The sequence below is a fragment of the Podarcis filfolensis genome (assembly GCF_964270895.1).
Source record: "Podarcis filfolensis genome assembly, chromosome: 5".
Classification (NCBI taxonomy): Eukaryota; Metazoa; Chordata; class Lepidosauria; order Squamata; family Lacertidae; genus Podarcis; species Podarcis filfolensis.
In genome coordinates this window covers 64,559,633-64,571,498 of record NC_139608.1, presented here as the reverse complement: position 1 = coordinate 64,571,498, position 11,866 = coordinate 64,559,633, and the positions used below count along the sequence as shown (strand labels likewise).

The 11,866-nt window shown below is 40.1% G+C and overlaps 1 protein-coding gene across 1 annotated transcript; it reads left to right on the top strand.

The window, feature by feature from the left end:
- Positions 1–671: 671 nt before the first annotated feature.
- LOC310763254 (lipase member M-like) lies at positions 672–7,345 on the top strand (the record flags this gene model as incomplete). The annotated part of the gene is made up of 6 exons (XM_083615139.1): positions 672–737; positions 2,540–2,648; positions 3,047–3,164; positions 3,581–3,779; positions 6,726–6,835; positions 7,305–7,345. Exons 1-6 carry the CDS (start codon positions 709–711, stop codon positions 7,343–7,345), a joined length of 606 nt encoding a protein of 201 aa, XP_083471265.1. The 5' UTR covers positions 672–708.
- Between the last annotated feature and the right edge of the window lie 4,521 nt (positions 7,346–11,866).

Genomic DNA, 11,866 nt, shown 5'->3' with positions numbered 1-11,866 from the left:
CAGGGTACTGAGAGAGCAAGGTGCTGCTCTTTATATACTATACTCAATTGCTGACACAGCTTAATTAACACCTTAACAGCACCCGCTATACTGCTTCACAGCTGTAAAACTAGGTCATGTTATTTGCTCTGTCCCTTAAAGACATACACATCTTGTGGAACAATAATGAACCTTCAAATTTAAAGAGACCATTCAACAGTATTATGTACATTTCAATGCTTTGTAGAGACTTGCCATGATGGGTATGTGATAATCCTTCTGTCTTAACCATTTTGTTTGCTCTGCATCTCAGAGTAGACCCACTAAGGGGTACGAATAACTTTCATTTCATTTCAATGGGTTTAGTTTGAGTACAACTTACAGGTGCACATGGATACAAAATAATGATGGCGACGCACACAGGACAAAAATAAATAAATGTAGATATACAAATTATATATCACTAATTTAAAAATAAATCTTCAGGTGCATTACATTTTAAAAAAACAAAATGCAAGGAAATGCAATGTACATTTCAGTGTTTTGTACAGACTTGCCATGATGGGTGTGTGATAATACTTTTGTCATAACCCTTTTGCTTGCTCTGTGTCTGTTTCATAATTAACAATGCAGAAAGACACGTGTTGCATAATTATGTAGTAGCTGATGAAAGTTATCATAATCTCTGCAGTTTATTACAAACTAGGTCTTCTTCAGTGTGTATTAGAGATGTGGTTGCTATTGATGAACAGGAGCAGGTAAGCAAAAATCTTTTCTTCCATTTATCTTTTTCATTTCTTTTTTGGTGACATACTTTGGTCTTACATTTTAATAGCTTGCATTTAACAGAGTTACACATCCAGAAATTAAGGCTACTTGCACAAAATCTGCAGGCAAAGGACAGAACTGTTAGAACCCAGTACTAAGAATTTGTCCAAAATGTACAATTTGCTGCTGAAATGGAATACACAAGATGAAACGGTTAAATCGGTCATGATTAAATGGGCTCAGGACATTGGTCATAATATCTTGTTTGCTGATTGGGAAAAGTTGTGGACCACCGGGATAAAATTTACGGCATGTAATGCCTTAAGAGAAAACATTATGAAAATGATATATAGGTGGTACATAACCCCAGTCAAGCTTGCAAAGATTTACCATGTGCCTGATAACAAATGTTGGAAATGTAAAGAAACTGAAGGTACATTTTTTCATCTTTGGTGGACTTGCCCGAAGATTAAGGCATTCTGGGAAATGATCTATAATGAACTTAAAAAGGTATTTAAACATACTTTCCCCAAGAAACCAGAGGCCTTTCTCTTGGGTATTGTCGGCCAAGGGGTGTTAAAGACGGATATAACTTTCTTTATGTATGCGACAACAGCAGCTAGAATACTCATTGCGAAGTACTGGAAGACGCAGGAACTACCCACACTGGAAGAATGGCAGATGAAGGTGATAGACTATATGGGCTTGGCAGAAATGACGAGCAGAATCCGAAACCAGGGAAGAGAAGCAGCGCCAGAAGAATGGAAAAAATTCAAGGACTATTTAAAGAAATATTACAAAGTTAATGAAAGTTAGAATGATGTTGGACTGGAAAGTAAATGGTTACTATTAGTAATGGTTAAGACAAGGAGAATAAGGAAGAATAGTCTAAATTTAAATTAAAATAAGGGAAGATTTGCTGAACAATCAATAAGAATTTGGAATACAGAAAGGGGAGGCATGAGGAAGTCGGGGAAGATGGGATATGAAATTAGGATATGAAATGATACATGTTTTTTGTTTTGTTTTCTGTTTTTTGTATGTTTATGTTCGTTGTATTGTGTTTATATGGAAAATAAAAATATTATATAAAAAAAAAAAATCTGCAGGCAAAGAACTGATGCAACCATGGGGGAATCACAAACTGAATAAATGTATACTTATATACAAGCCTTATACTGGTTCCTTGTAACTACACTTCTCCCAGCAATGGCTGAATCTGTTTAGGGCTTTAAAGATCAGCACGAACACTTTGAATTGTACTCAGAAATGTACTGGGAGTCAGGGTAGATTCTGTAGGACTGGTTTTATATGGTCGTGGTGGCTTTTCCTAATTACCAATCTGGCTGCTGGATTCTGGATTAGTTATCATTTCTGAGTCATCTTCAAAAGTACCCCACGTAGAGCCATACCAGTAGTCCAAGTGGGAGATAAGCAGAGCATTTAGCACTCTGGAGAGACAGTGCACAGCCAGGTTGTGTTTCAGCTGGTGTAGCAAACAGAGCTGGTATACAGCAGCCCTGGACGCAGAGTTAACGTGCACTTCCGTGTACAACTGTGAGTTTAAGTTCTGTGAGCCTTTGTCATAGTGCTTTTTTCGCAAGGAAAATAGGGGCCAGAACTCACCACGAAGTTGTGACAGCAAGTTCTTACTGTTACCTGAGAGGTGCCAAAACCACCTCCATTGTGTTCCTGGCTGGAAGAAAATCACAGATCTTTTAAAAGAACTATTTTAAGAAAGGCTTCCAATCTTTGCTAAGGAGTTTGAAGCAACAGATATTGTTTTACACAGGTCAGCGATGTGGCTGTTTTGGGTAGTGGTGTGCTTAAACCAACAGACAACAGAGTCAGAAGAATTCCTAAGGAAACGGCACTTGAATCCCCAAGAATTCATGACTATTGTGAGTTGCTTGTTCAGATGCATTTGAAAACAACAGGCTATTGATAGAAAAAAATAATTTGTACATGTTTCTTTTAAGTGATATTCCAAAGCATTTGCTTTTCACAGAAGGATTTCCAGGCCTGCCTGAGTTACCCCAAAGAGGCTTGATGGATTATAATGGATGAATTTTGCAGACCCCAAGGCCAAATGACAGTTTCTGTTTAATGCTTAAAACATTGTTTGCCGATAGCTCCTCCTGGTTGCTTCTGTTCATTACAGCCAGCAAGGGGGGGGGGGGAGGCAGGATTCAGGACTTTTTTCTCCTCTCCTCAGCACCATAGTAACTAAAATCTCCTGTAGCAACTCTAGATTTAGAATAAAGGTCTCAATTTGTTGAGAATTTCTTTATTCTTGCAGAATGAAATAATTCAATATTGGGGATACCCCAGTGAAGAGCATGAAATCCTGACAGAGGATGGCTACTACTTGCAAGCAAACAGAATTCCTTATGGAATGCAGAGTTCTGGGAAGACAGGTAATTTTGGAATGTAACTGGGCTTTATAGGGTTTTTTTTTTAAGGAAAAGTACTGGCAGGATTCCACACAGCCCAGAGAAAACAAATGTGTGCATATAAAAGCTCAGAATTACCATAGTTTCTGGGTTTGGAATTGTTGAAGACAATAAGTCACATCCCACTGTGTGTTTTTTGATGTGATCTTAGTCTTCTTAACTATATTTTTTATATCAGCACACCAGCTTCTAACCTTCTGAAAGCTAAGAAAAAATGCCAAGGATAATGTGAATTGAACTCTTAACCAAACATGAACCGAACTATTATGTGTGCATAAATGGTGATTTAATTGCACTACGTTGATGAAGTGAACAGAAATTACCTCAAAGTTAGATTGACTACAATATTTTCTAATGCCCTTTATCTTGTTTCCCCCCAGGTCCTAGGCCAGTTGTTTTACTGGTACATGGTATTTTGAGTGAAGGTAGGACCTGGATTGGAAATCCTCCCAACAATAGCCTGGGATTTGCTCTAGCAGATGCTGGTTATGATGTTTGGATAATAAGTACTAGAGGGACCAGCTGGTCTAGAAGACGCAAGACCCTGTCAATTGACCAAGAAGAATTTTGGAATTTCAGGTATAAAGGGAGAACTTGTAGCTTGGATAGTTGAGACAATTGCAATGATTACTGTCTCTGAAGTATCTTTTTTTCCCTAGTGTTGTGTCAGAAGTGCTTCACTCCTAGAAAGACTTCCCAAAGATGGGACATGGTGGATTGTGGTTCCCTTTCTTATTTGTCCTTCACACTATAAGCTCAGAGACTTCTTTCTCTAGCTTGTGGTATATTCCTCAAAGTGATGTTTCTACCCAGAACCATCAACATGTCAAAATGCATGACTTTCTCTATATTCATGAAGACTTTCTCTATATTCATGAAGACTGAATTTGTGGGGCTCTGAGATCATAACTAGGTCTGTGCATTCTCTCTGGACAAATCTTAGGTCCTGAACTGAATCAAGCCAATCTGGGATTTTCTGGGAATGTGTAGATAAAGCCCTAGATTGCCTGGGGCTGGGCCCACCTGAAACAATACAAAGATGTCAAAGGGGAGCTGGGTGGGTGGACAACAATGTGTTTAATTAAACCAAGGAGGCACTGGGAGTGGGTGGTTTCCTAGACTGCTCTTGATGGGGTTATACCCATTCTGAAGAAGTGGGCACATAGCATGGCGGTACTTCTGAATCCTTTGCAGTTGCTTGAGGTTCAGGTGGCCATGGTGCTACAGAATGCCTTTCACCAGGTGGCCCAGCTGTGCCTCCATCTGGTCAGGCAAAGCCTAGTTTCTGTTGTCTATTCTCTGGGAGCATCTAGTTTGGATTTTTTGTTGTTTAGTCATTTAGTCATGTCCGATTCTTCATGACCCCATGGATCAGAGCACACCAGGCACTCTTGTCTTCCGCGGCCTCCCGCAGTTTGGTCAAACTCATGTTGGTAGCTTCGAGAACACTGTCCAGCCATCTCGTCCTCTGTCGTCCCCTTCTCCTTGTGCCCTCAATCTTTCCCAACATCAGGGTCTTTTCCAGGGAGTCTTCTCTTCTCATGAGGTGGCCAAATTATTGGAGTCTCAGCTTCAGGTGAGGTCCTTCCAGTGAGTTTCTGGGTGGGAGTTGATCACAGTGAGGGTTTGCCGAATGTGCCTTCCTCTTAGCTGGTTTCTCCTTTTTGCCATGAGTTCGTGCTTCTTTGAAGTCCATGATACCTTTCGTAAAGGCTTTTCTGCAACTGGAGCACTCACAGGCCAGAGTTTCCCAGTTATCGGTGGTTATACTACATTTTTTTAGATTTGCCTTGAGATCATTTTAAAACCTCTTTTGTTGTCCACCAGTATTTCACTTTCCATTCTTAAGTTTGGAAGAGAGTAGTTGCTTTGGAAGATGATAATCAGGCATCTGAACAAGATGACCAGTCCAACAAAGCTGATGTTGAAGAATCATTGCTTTAACACTGGTGATCTTTGCTTCTTCCAGTACACTGACATTAATTTGCCTGTTTTCCCACCTGATGTGGAATGACCGCTCCCTGCTTAAAATGGGGGGCACCCTTTGCATGGACGCGCGCAGCCCTAGATCTGGAGCGGCCCCATCAGCGTAGGCTTGGCTTTGCCTTCCCTCAGGTGGGATACCTGGAGGTCTCTGCCTACCTCAGTCAGTTGTCCAATCCCAGCTGGGGGAAGCGTTGCCAAGGAGACCAGGCCAGGTAGGGGAGGAATTACCTGCCCACACAATAGAGGGAGGATCTTACCTGGGAATCCTCACTTGGTTCCAGAGCTTCTCCCACCCTACCCACCCTCAGTTAATGTCTTCTTTTGCAGGTTAACTTTTCTTCATAGGTTTTGCAGGTTAACTATTCTTCACAGGTATGCGGGTGCTGCTACGTTAAGGTCGCTGTTAAAGGGCCGGAAAGGAATTTTCCTGCACTGGCAGGTTTCGCCTTTCCCATAGCAAAATGTCACAACTTTGGCGGTATCAGGCCTTGGGCGGAACCCTTTAGTCCATCTTCCTCTTTGTGGCGGCGATACCAGGGTTCCCCGTTAAAGGGGTTTTCTGAAGGGAGGCTTTGACCGTATGCCGAAAGGTCATCATTGCTCTCCCCTGCGGCGGCGGCGTAACGGGGGTGGCTATCTCTGCTTGAACATATGTTCTCCAGAGCCGGCCCATCCCCCCCCCACACTGGATAACCCTGAAGCTCCCTAGGTCCCCGGCTGGGGACTGGAGAGGGAGAACGCCCAATGCCTGAGCCAAGGTCTACCCACATTTGAAATTTAATAAAGTTGTGGCCAATTTAATCCGATTGCACGTTGTCTTGAGTCATTATTCCACATGACGGGGGGTGGGGGACCGCTCGGGATCTGGGGACTCCGGCTGTCCACGCAATATTTTTTGGAGACACTGTTAATGGAATCTTTCAAAAAGTTGGAGATGGTGTTTATAAACAGTCCATGTTTTACATATGTACAGTAAAATTGGTAGTATAATAGCTTTATAAAAAGCATTTTGGTTTCCCTGTGAATGCCCTTGTCATCAAACACTCTGTGCTTCAGTCGAGAGATAGCTGCACTCACAGAGCTTATGCGATGCTGGATTTCAGCATCAGTCTCAGCACTTCTGAAAGACAACTGCCCAGGTAGGAAAAGTGATTGACATTTTCCAATTTTACACCATTAAGTTGGATTTGTGGCACTGCAGAGTGGTTGTTTTGTGCTTGTTGGTGCAGTGCTTTGGTTTTTGGGATATTGAGCAATAGGCAACAGAGACACTGGGAATCACTTACTTACTTATTTTTACAGTGTACATAAAATTTGATTACAATAATCACTAAGTGGTGCAGGTCGGGGACTCTGTTAGCATGTTTTTAAAGGCATAATCCCATTTAGGAATGGGAGATCACAGCTCAAATCACCCTAGTTCACCTCATTATTTGGGGCATGAGTCCATGCACATTTCTAATAGTGTGACCTCTTAATGCAACATGAGAGTAAGTGGAAAAAATATCACCTGCATTTTGTTCGTGTAATGTCTTACAGCTTCCATGAAATTGCGATATATGATATTCCAGCAACAATAACTTTTATCCTGCAGAAAACAAAGCAAGAAGGGTTGTATTTTATCGGTCAGTCTCAGGGTGGGACACTTGGTAAGTAATGTGAAATGAATGGAATTTATTTACTGCCCATGTCCCTTTTTAAAAGCCTTCTTACTATCAAAAATTCAAAATACAGATATAGTTGAAATCTAATCAGATTGAAGCAACAACAAGCAAGGGATTTAAGAGCACTTTTTTTTTTAATCGGCTTTGAGACTTTTTGCCAGCTGGTTCCAGATAAGTATATAGGACTACAGAGATCTGTAGTACCAAGTCAGACCATTGGTTCATGTAGTCAGCATTGTCAACACTGACTGGCAGCAGCTTTCCTGAGTATCCGACAGTAGTCTTTCTCAGCCCTAACTTCAGTCACCTGTACTGAGGCCCTGATCATATGAATGTACTCTTTTATTATGATAAGGCAATTCCCCAGTACGAGGGACCAAAAGACTCAGTGTGCATATCGGCTCTGGTATATCTGGAATAGCTACTGAATTCTGGAATTCTTTCTCTTTGGCAGGTTTAATTGGCTTTTCACTCAGGCCACAGGTTGCTCAATAAAACCTTTAAGTTGAGTCAATGCCTTGGGTCTTGCTTGAATACCTGGTACTTCCTTAGGAAATTAAACCTAAAGAGACTTACCAAGATCTCTCTGTGTGTTTATTTTACAGCTGATATGGGGGAAGAAAGAATTTGTTGGTTTTAGTAACAAACAGAAAAGACTGAATGCCAAGCTGTGCAGTTATCCCGTAATAGATGAGATTTGTATTCAAATTATTTTCCTAACCAGTGGATGCAATCCAAATAACTTAAACGTGGTATGATGACTCTTTATTTTGCTAAATATATTGACAAAACAACATACTCCAGTCCACCCAACAGCAATATATTTTATTCTAATAGATAAAGATAAATTAACCATGCAATCCAAAGCATGACTATTGAGTTCAATAGTACATGATTCAAATTATGCATGTATAGCATTGGAGTCCTAAATGTGCAATTGAGTGACCAAGTCTGTACATGTTGCAGCTAGAATTGAGAGGAAATTAGAAGAATCTTTGTGGAAGAGACCCTGGTATATTACAGAATGTATAAACTATATGTTTTTTGTTGTTTTCTCTGGTTTTTGTTGTTTTGAGTTCAGTAAAATAGCAAGACTATACAATGATGATGGGATAAAATCAAGCCAAATTTTTATTGACAGCTGCAGAAGGGGTAAGGGTTGGAAAGGCCTTGGGTCCCAGTATCAGTTCATCATTCCATGAGCCCCATATTGATGGAATGGGTCTGCTGGGTTTGAACCACCCCAAACCTGTTCCATGTGTTTAACTTTTCTGGGGTGAAATCCAAACAAACAAGGCCTCACTGGGCAACTATGGTACAGATTCCTACGGGACTGATACCTAACACTGAGCTTGCAGGTGGCTGTGGCTAATTCTTCCCTCAGACCACTTATGGGGCACCCCCTATACTATGTTGACCTTGCCCAATGCCATTTCTGCCCTCATACAAACAACCATGCTCCAAATGAACAGAAATCGATCATATATCTATCTAGAGGAAAGTCTGTTTGAATTATATGAATCTTATTGACACAAAAGTGGAGAATGAGTATGGTACTCACCAAGGAAGAGTGGCAGTTTAAAATGCTTGAATACGCTGAATTGGCAGCAGTGATGAACAGGATAAGAGAAAAAGATGATATAGAATATAAGGAGGATTGGAAAGTGTTTATTGAATATTTTAAGAACCAGTATAAAAAGTAAATAATCAAGCAGGTCTTGAGTAAATCCAGCAGAATAGAAGTTAATACAATTTAACAGAGGTAGACATCCTAAGATTAAAAATGGGGAATATGGGATTTAATAGAAAATTAGGAAATCAGGAAAAAGGTAGAAGGGAAGTCACCAGATATTTAGTTGTATGTTGAGATTGATATGAAAGTTGTACAACTGGGATGTGAAGGGGAGGAGATGTGGGTTTTTCTTTTCTGCCTTTGTATTAAAAATGCAAATAAAAATGATGGGGGGGATCCTTTTAGGCACTGTCAAGCAGATACTGGGCAAAGGTGTCCCATATTTATTTGTCACAGATGCTTAAAATTGTATAAAAATAAAAAATGCAAATTGGCACGAAACTCACAACCACATCTTACCTGAGAAGGATGTTTTCCTATGTAATAACCCTTTACCTTTCTCAAGATATATGCATGTTGTATTGCTCTGATGTTGGTGATGTTTTTGCTAGTGCAATTCATCCATTTCCTTCCTCAGAATATTCAGAGATGCTTTTAAAAGATATTTACATTCTTATTGTTTCTCTCCAATCCAGAGTAGAGCTGATGTATATACTGGAATTGTTCCCGATTTTGCTTCTGTAAAAAACATGATCCATTTGGCCCAGGTGGGGTTCAATGCATATTTTTCCTTATTTCAAAATTCAGAGTTCATTTGATGTACAAATGAATGCTTAATGTGTGTGAATATTTAGGGGTTTTCTTTTTTTAAATTTCATAAAATCAAAAACAATATAGCAGTAAATAGTAACTAACAAGCTGCCACTCACAGGAGCTTTGTTGCTCTGAGCTATTGCTGGTGTAGTTGTCCAGTTACTTGTGATATATGATATATATATACTTAGTAATTTGCAAAGTGTGCAAAATATTGGAAAAACAGATAGTATTATTAAAAACAGATAAATATGAAAAGGTTTTTTCAAGATAAAACAATAATATATTCTTACGAAACCACTTCTAAATTAATCAGACTGCCTTGACTGGTTGTGCTCATTATTTGTACAAAGAAATTCACGACAAAATAGTTAAAATATTTTGATTGCTTGAAATTTATAGCAAGATCTTTGTTGACTATAATCATATTATACCATATTTGCCAGTGCAAGTAGATAAATAGCAGCAGGAAGGTAAACGGCGTTTTCATGCACTCTGGCACTCGTTACGGTCCTCTGTGCTCCAGTAGCGGTTTAGTCATAATGGCCACATGACCCGGCCTGAAAGCAAGATGAGCCCTACAACCCCATAGTCACCTTTGACTGGACTTAACCATCCAGGGGTCCTTTACCTTTTTTACCTTTACCATACCATATTACATCACATTATTATTATTATTATTATTATTATTATTATTATTATTATTATTTAATATTATTATTGTGTAGGGATTGGGGATAGGGTTCTGTCAATTCATATTGCCAATTTTTAATCTATGTGTACTTTATAAATATGTCAGCAATAAAAATTTGAAAATTCAGTACTTTCCCCCTTCTTCTATAGGTTTTTAAATCAAAAGAACTGAAATATTTTGACTATGGCAGTAAGAACAAAGCTATATACAATACGGTAATTATAAGGGTTGTGATTGGGATTTGTCATGGATTTCAATGTGCTAAAGTTGCATATTTATTTGGGACTAACTCTCATTGAACTTAGTGGGTCACCCCAAAAAGAAAAGAAAAGGTTTAGGAGTAAACTCTGCACAAATCCGGTGATGGTTGGGTGGGGCCTTGTATGCCTCCTTCCAGCAACTTCTGCAGGCAAGCTGGTGTCAAATGCATTGCTCTGCTTCCTTTGGACCACATCAGTGAGGACGAGAGGATGATTTTGTTGTCTGGGCAGCCCAGGATCCCCATACCCACCGCCCAGGCCTGCACCCCAGGGAGGTCACTTTGGCACTGCTAATGCAGTGGTTGGACTCCATTGTCTCTCAAGACAGATGGATACCAACATTGTAAACCTAGATCCCATCCCTCTCCTGGCAAATCCTTTATGCTTCCCACCAGTCCTTGTGCAGCCATGCCTGGACACATGGCTGAGGTCCCGGATTCCATAGCCCAAATGATCACCCAAAGAGCACCAGATAGCACTGGCAGTGACAAACCAGCCTGACTCCAGCACCTCAGCCAGCATGGGAAGTAAATATGTTTAGCCCTAGATCAGCAGAAGCAAACTCAATTCTTTCTTTTAGTCTAGATGGTTCTATTTTTCAAGTGCTTTTTTTTGAAAGGAAAGCTGCTCATGCTCAGAATGTATGTGTTTGTGTGTGTCCATATGTGTATATACATGTGTAGGACGTGGGTGGCGCTGTGGTCTAAACCACTGAACCTCTTGGCCTTGCTGATCAGAAGGTTGGCGGTTTGAATCCGTGTAATGGAGTGAGCTCCCGTTGCTCTGTCCCAGCTCTTGTCAACCTAACAGTTCGAAAGCACTCCAGTGCAAGTGGATAAATAGGTACCACTGCGGCGGGAAGGTAAATGGGTGTTTCTGTGCACTCTGGATCCTGTTGTGATGTTCTGTTGCACCAGAAGCTATTTAAATCCAGGGCCTAAAAGTACCAGGCTAAACCATTGCCCACTTTAGCGGACATGCACATCAATCCTGATATAGATCCTCAATGATACATTCCACAATTTTGGTATAGCCTATACTCAAGCCAGTCAACCTTCACATATAAGTCAAACTAATGCTCAAGGAACCATTTCCCCATAATTTTGATTCTACTGCATTTGAACCATCGGGAGGTCAAGAAAATGTAAAAATCTAAGATTGGTAGGTGAAACTCATTTTAATCAAGAGGGAAAGGATTTGCTGAATTAACTATGTGAACTGGAATACAAAAAAGGGAGGTGTGAGGAGGTCAGGAAACGAGTAATTGAAATATAAGACATGAAAAGTTTGATTTGTTTTTAATTGTTTTTTATAAACAAGAGCTGTTTGAAGAATCGCTGTGTCGTCTGATATGTTCACCCACAACTTAACAAAAAATAGAGTTCTCATTGGAGTCTGTAGATGCTGGGAATTCCTGTTCCCTGGACTATTGTCACAGATGAGTCTGTTGCTGCTGGGATACTGTGAAATGGGGTCTGCAGCACTCCACGACTCAATCAGTTAAACTGTGTGGGCCTGGCTAACATGTTTGCAATTTATTTTAAAATGGTGCAATACACTTTAAACTTGCATTGGTAGTGTGTAAAACCTACTATTATATACAATGGGATGCAAGTCTGTTCATTTTTTACTTGATTTTACTTCAATACTGTAATGCAGAACCCTGTTAAATGTAC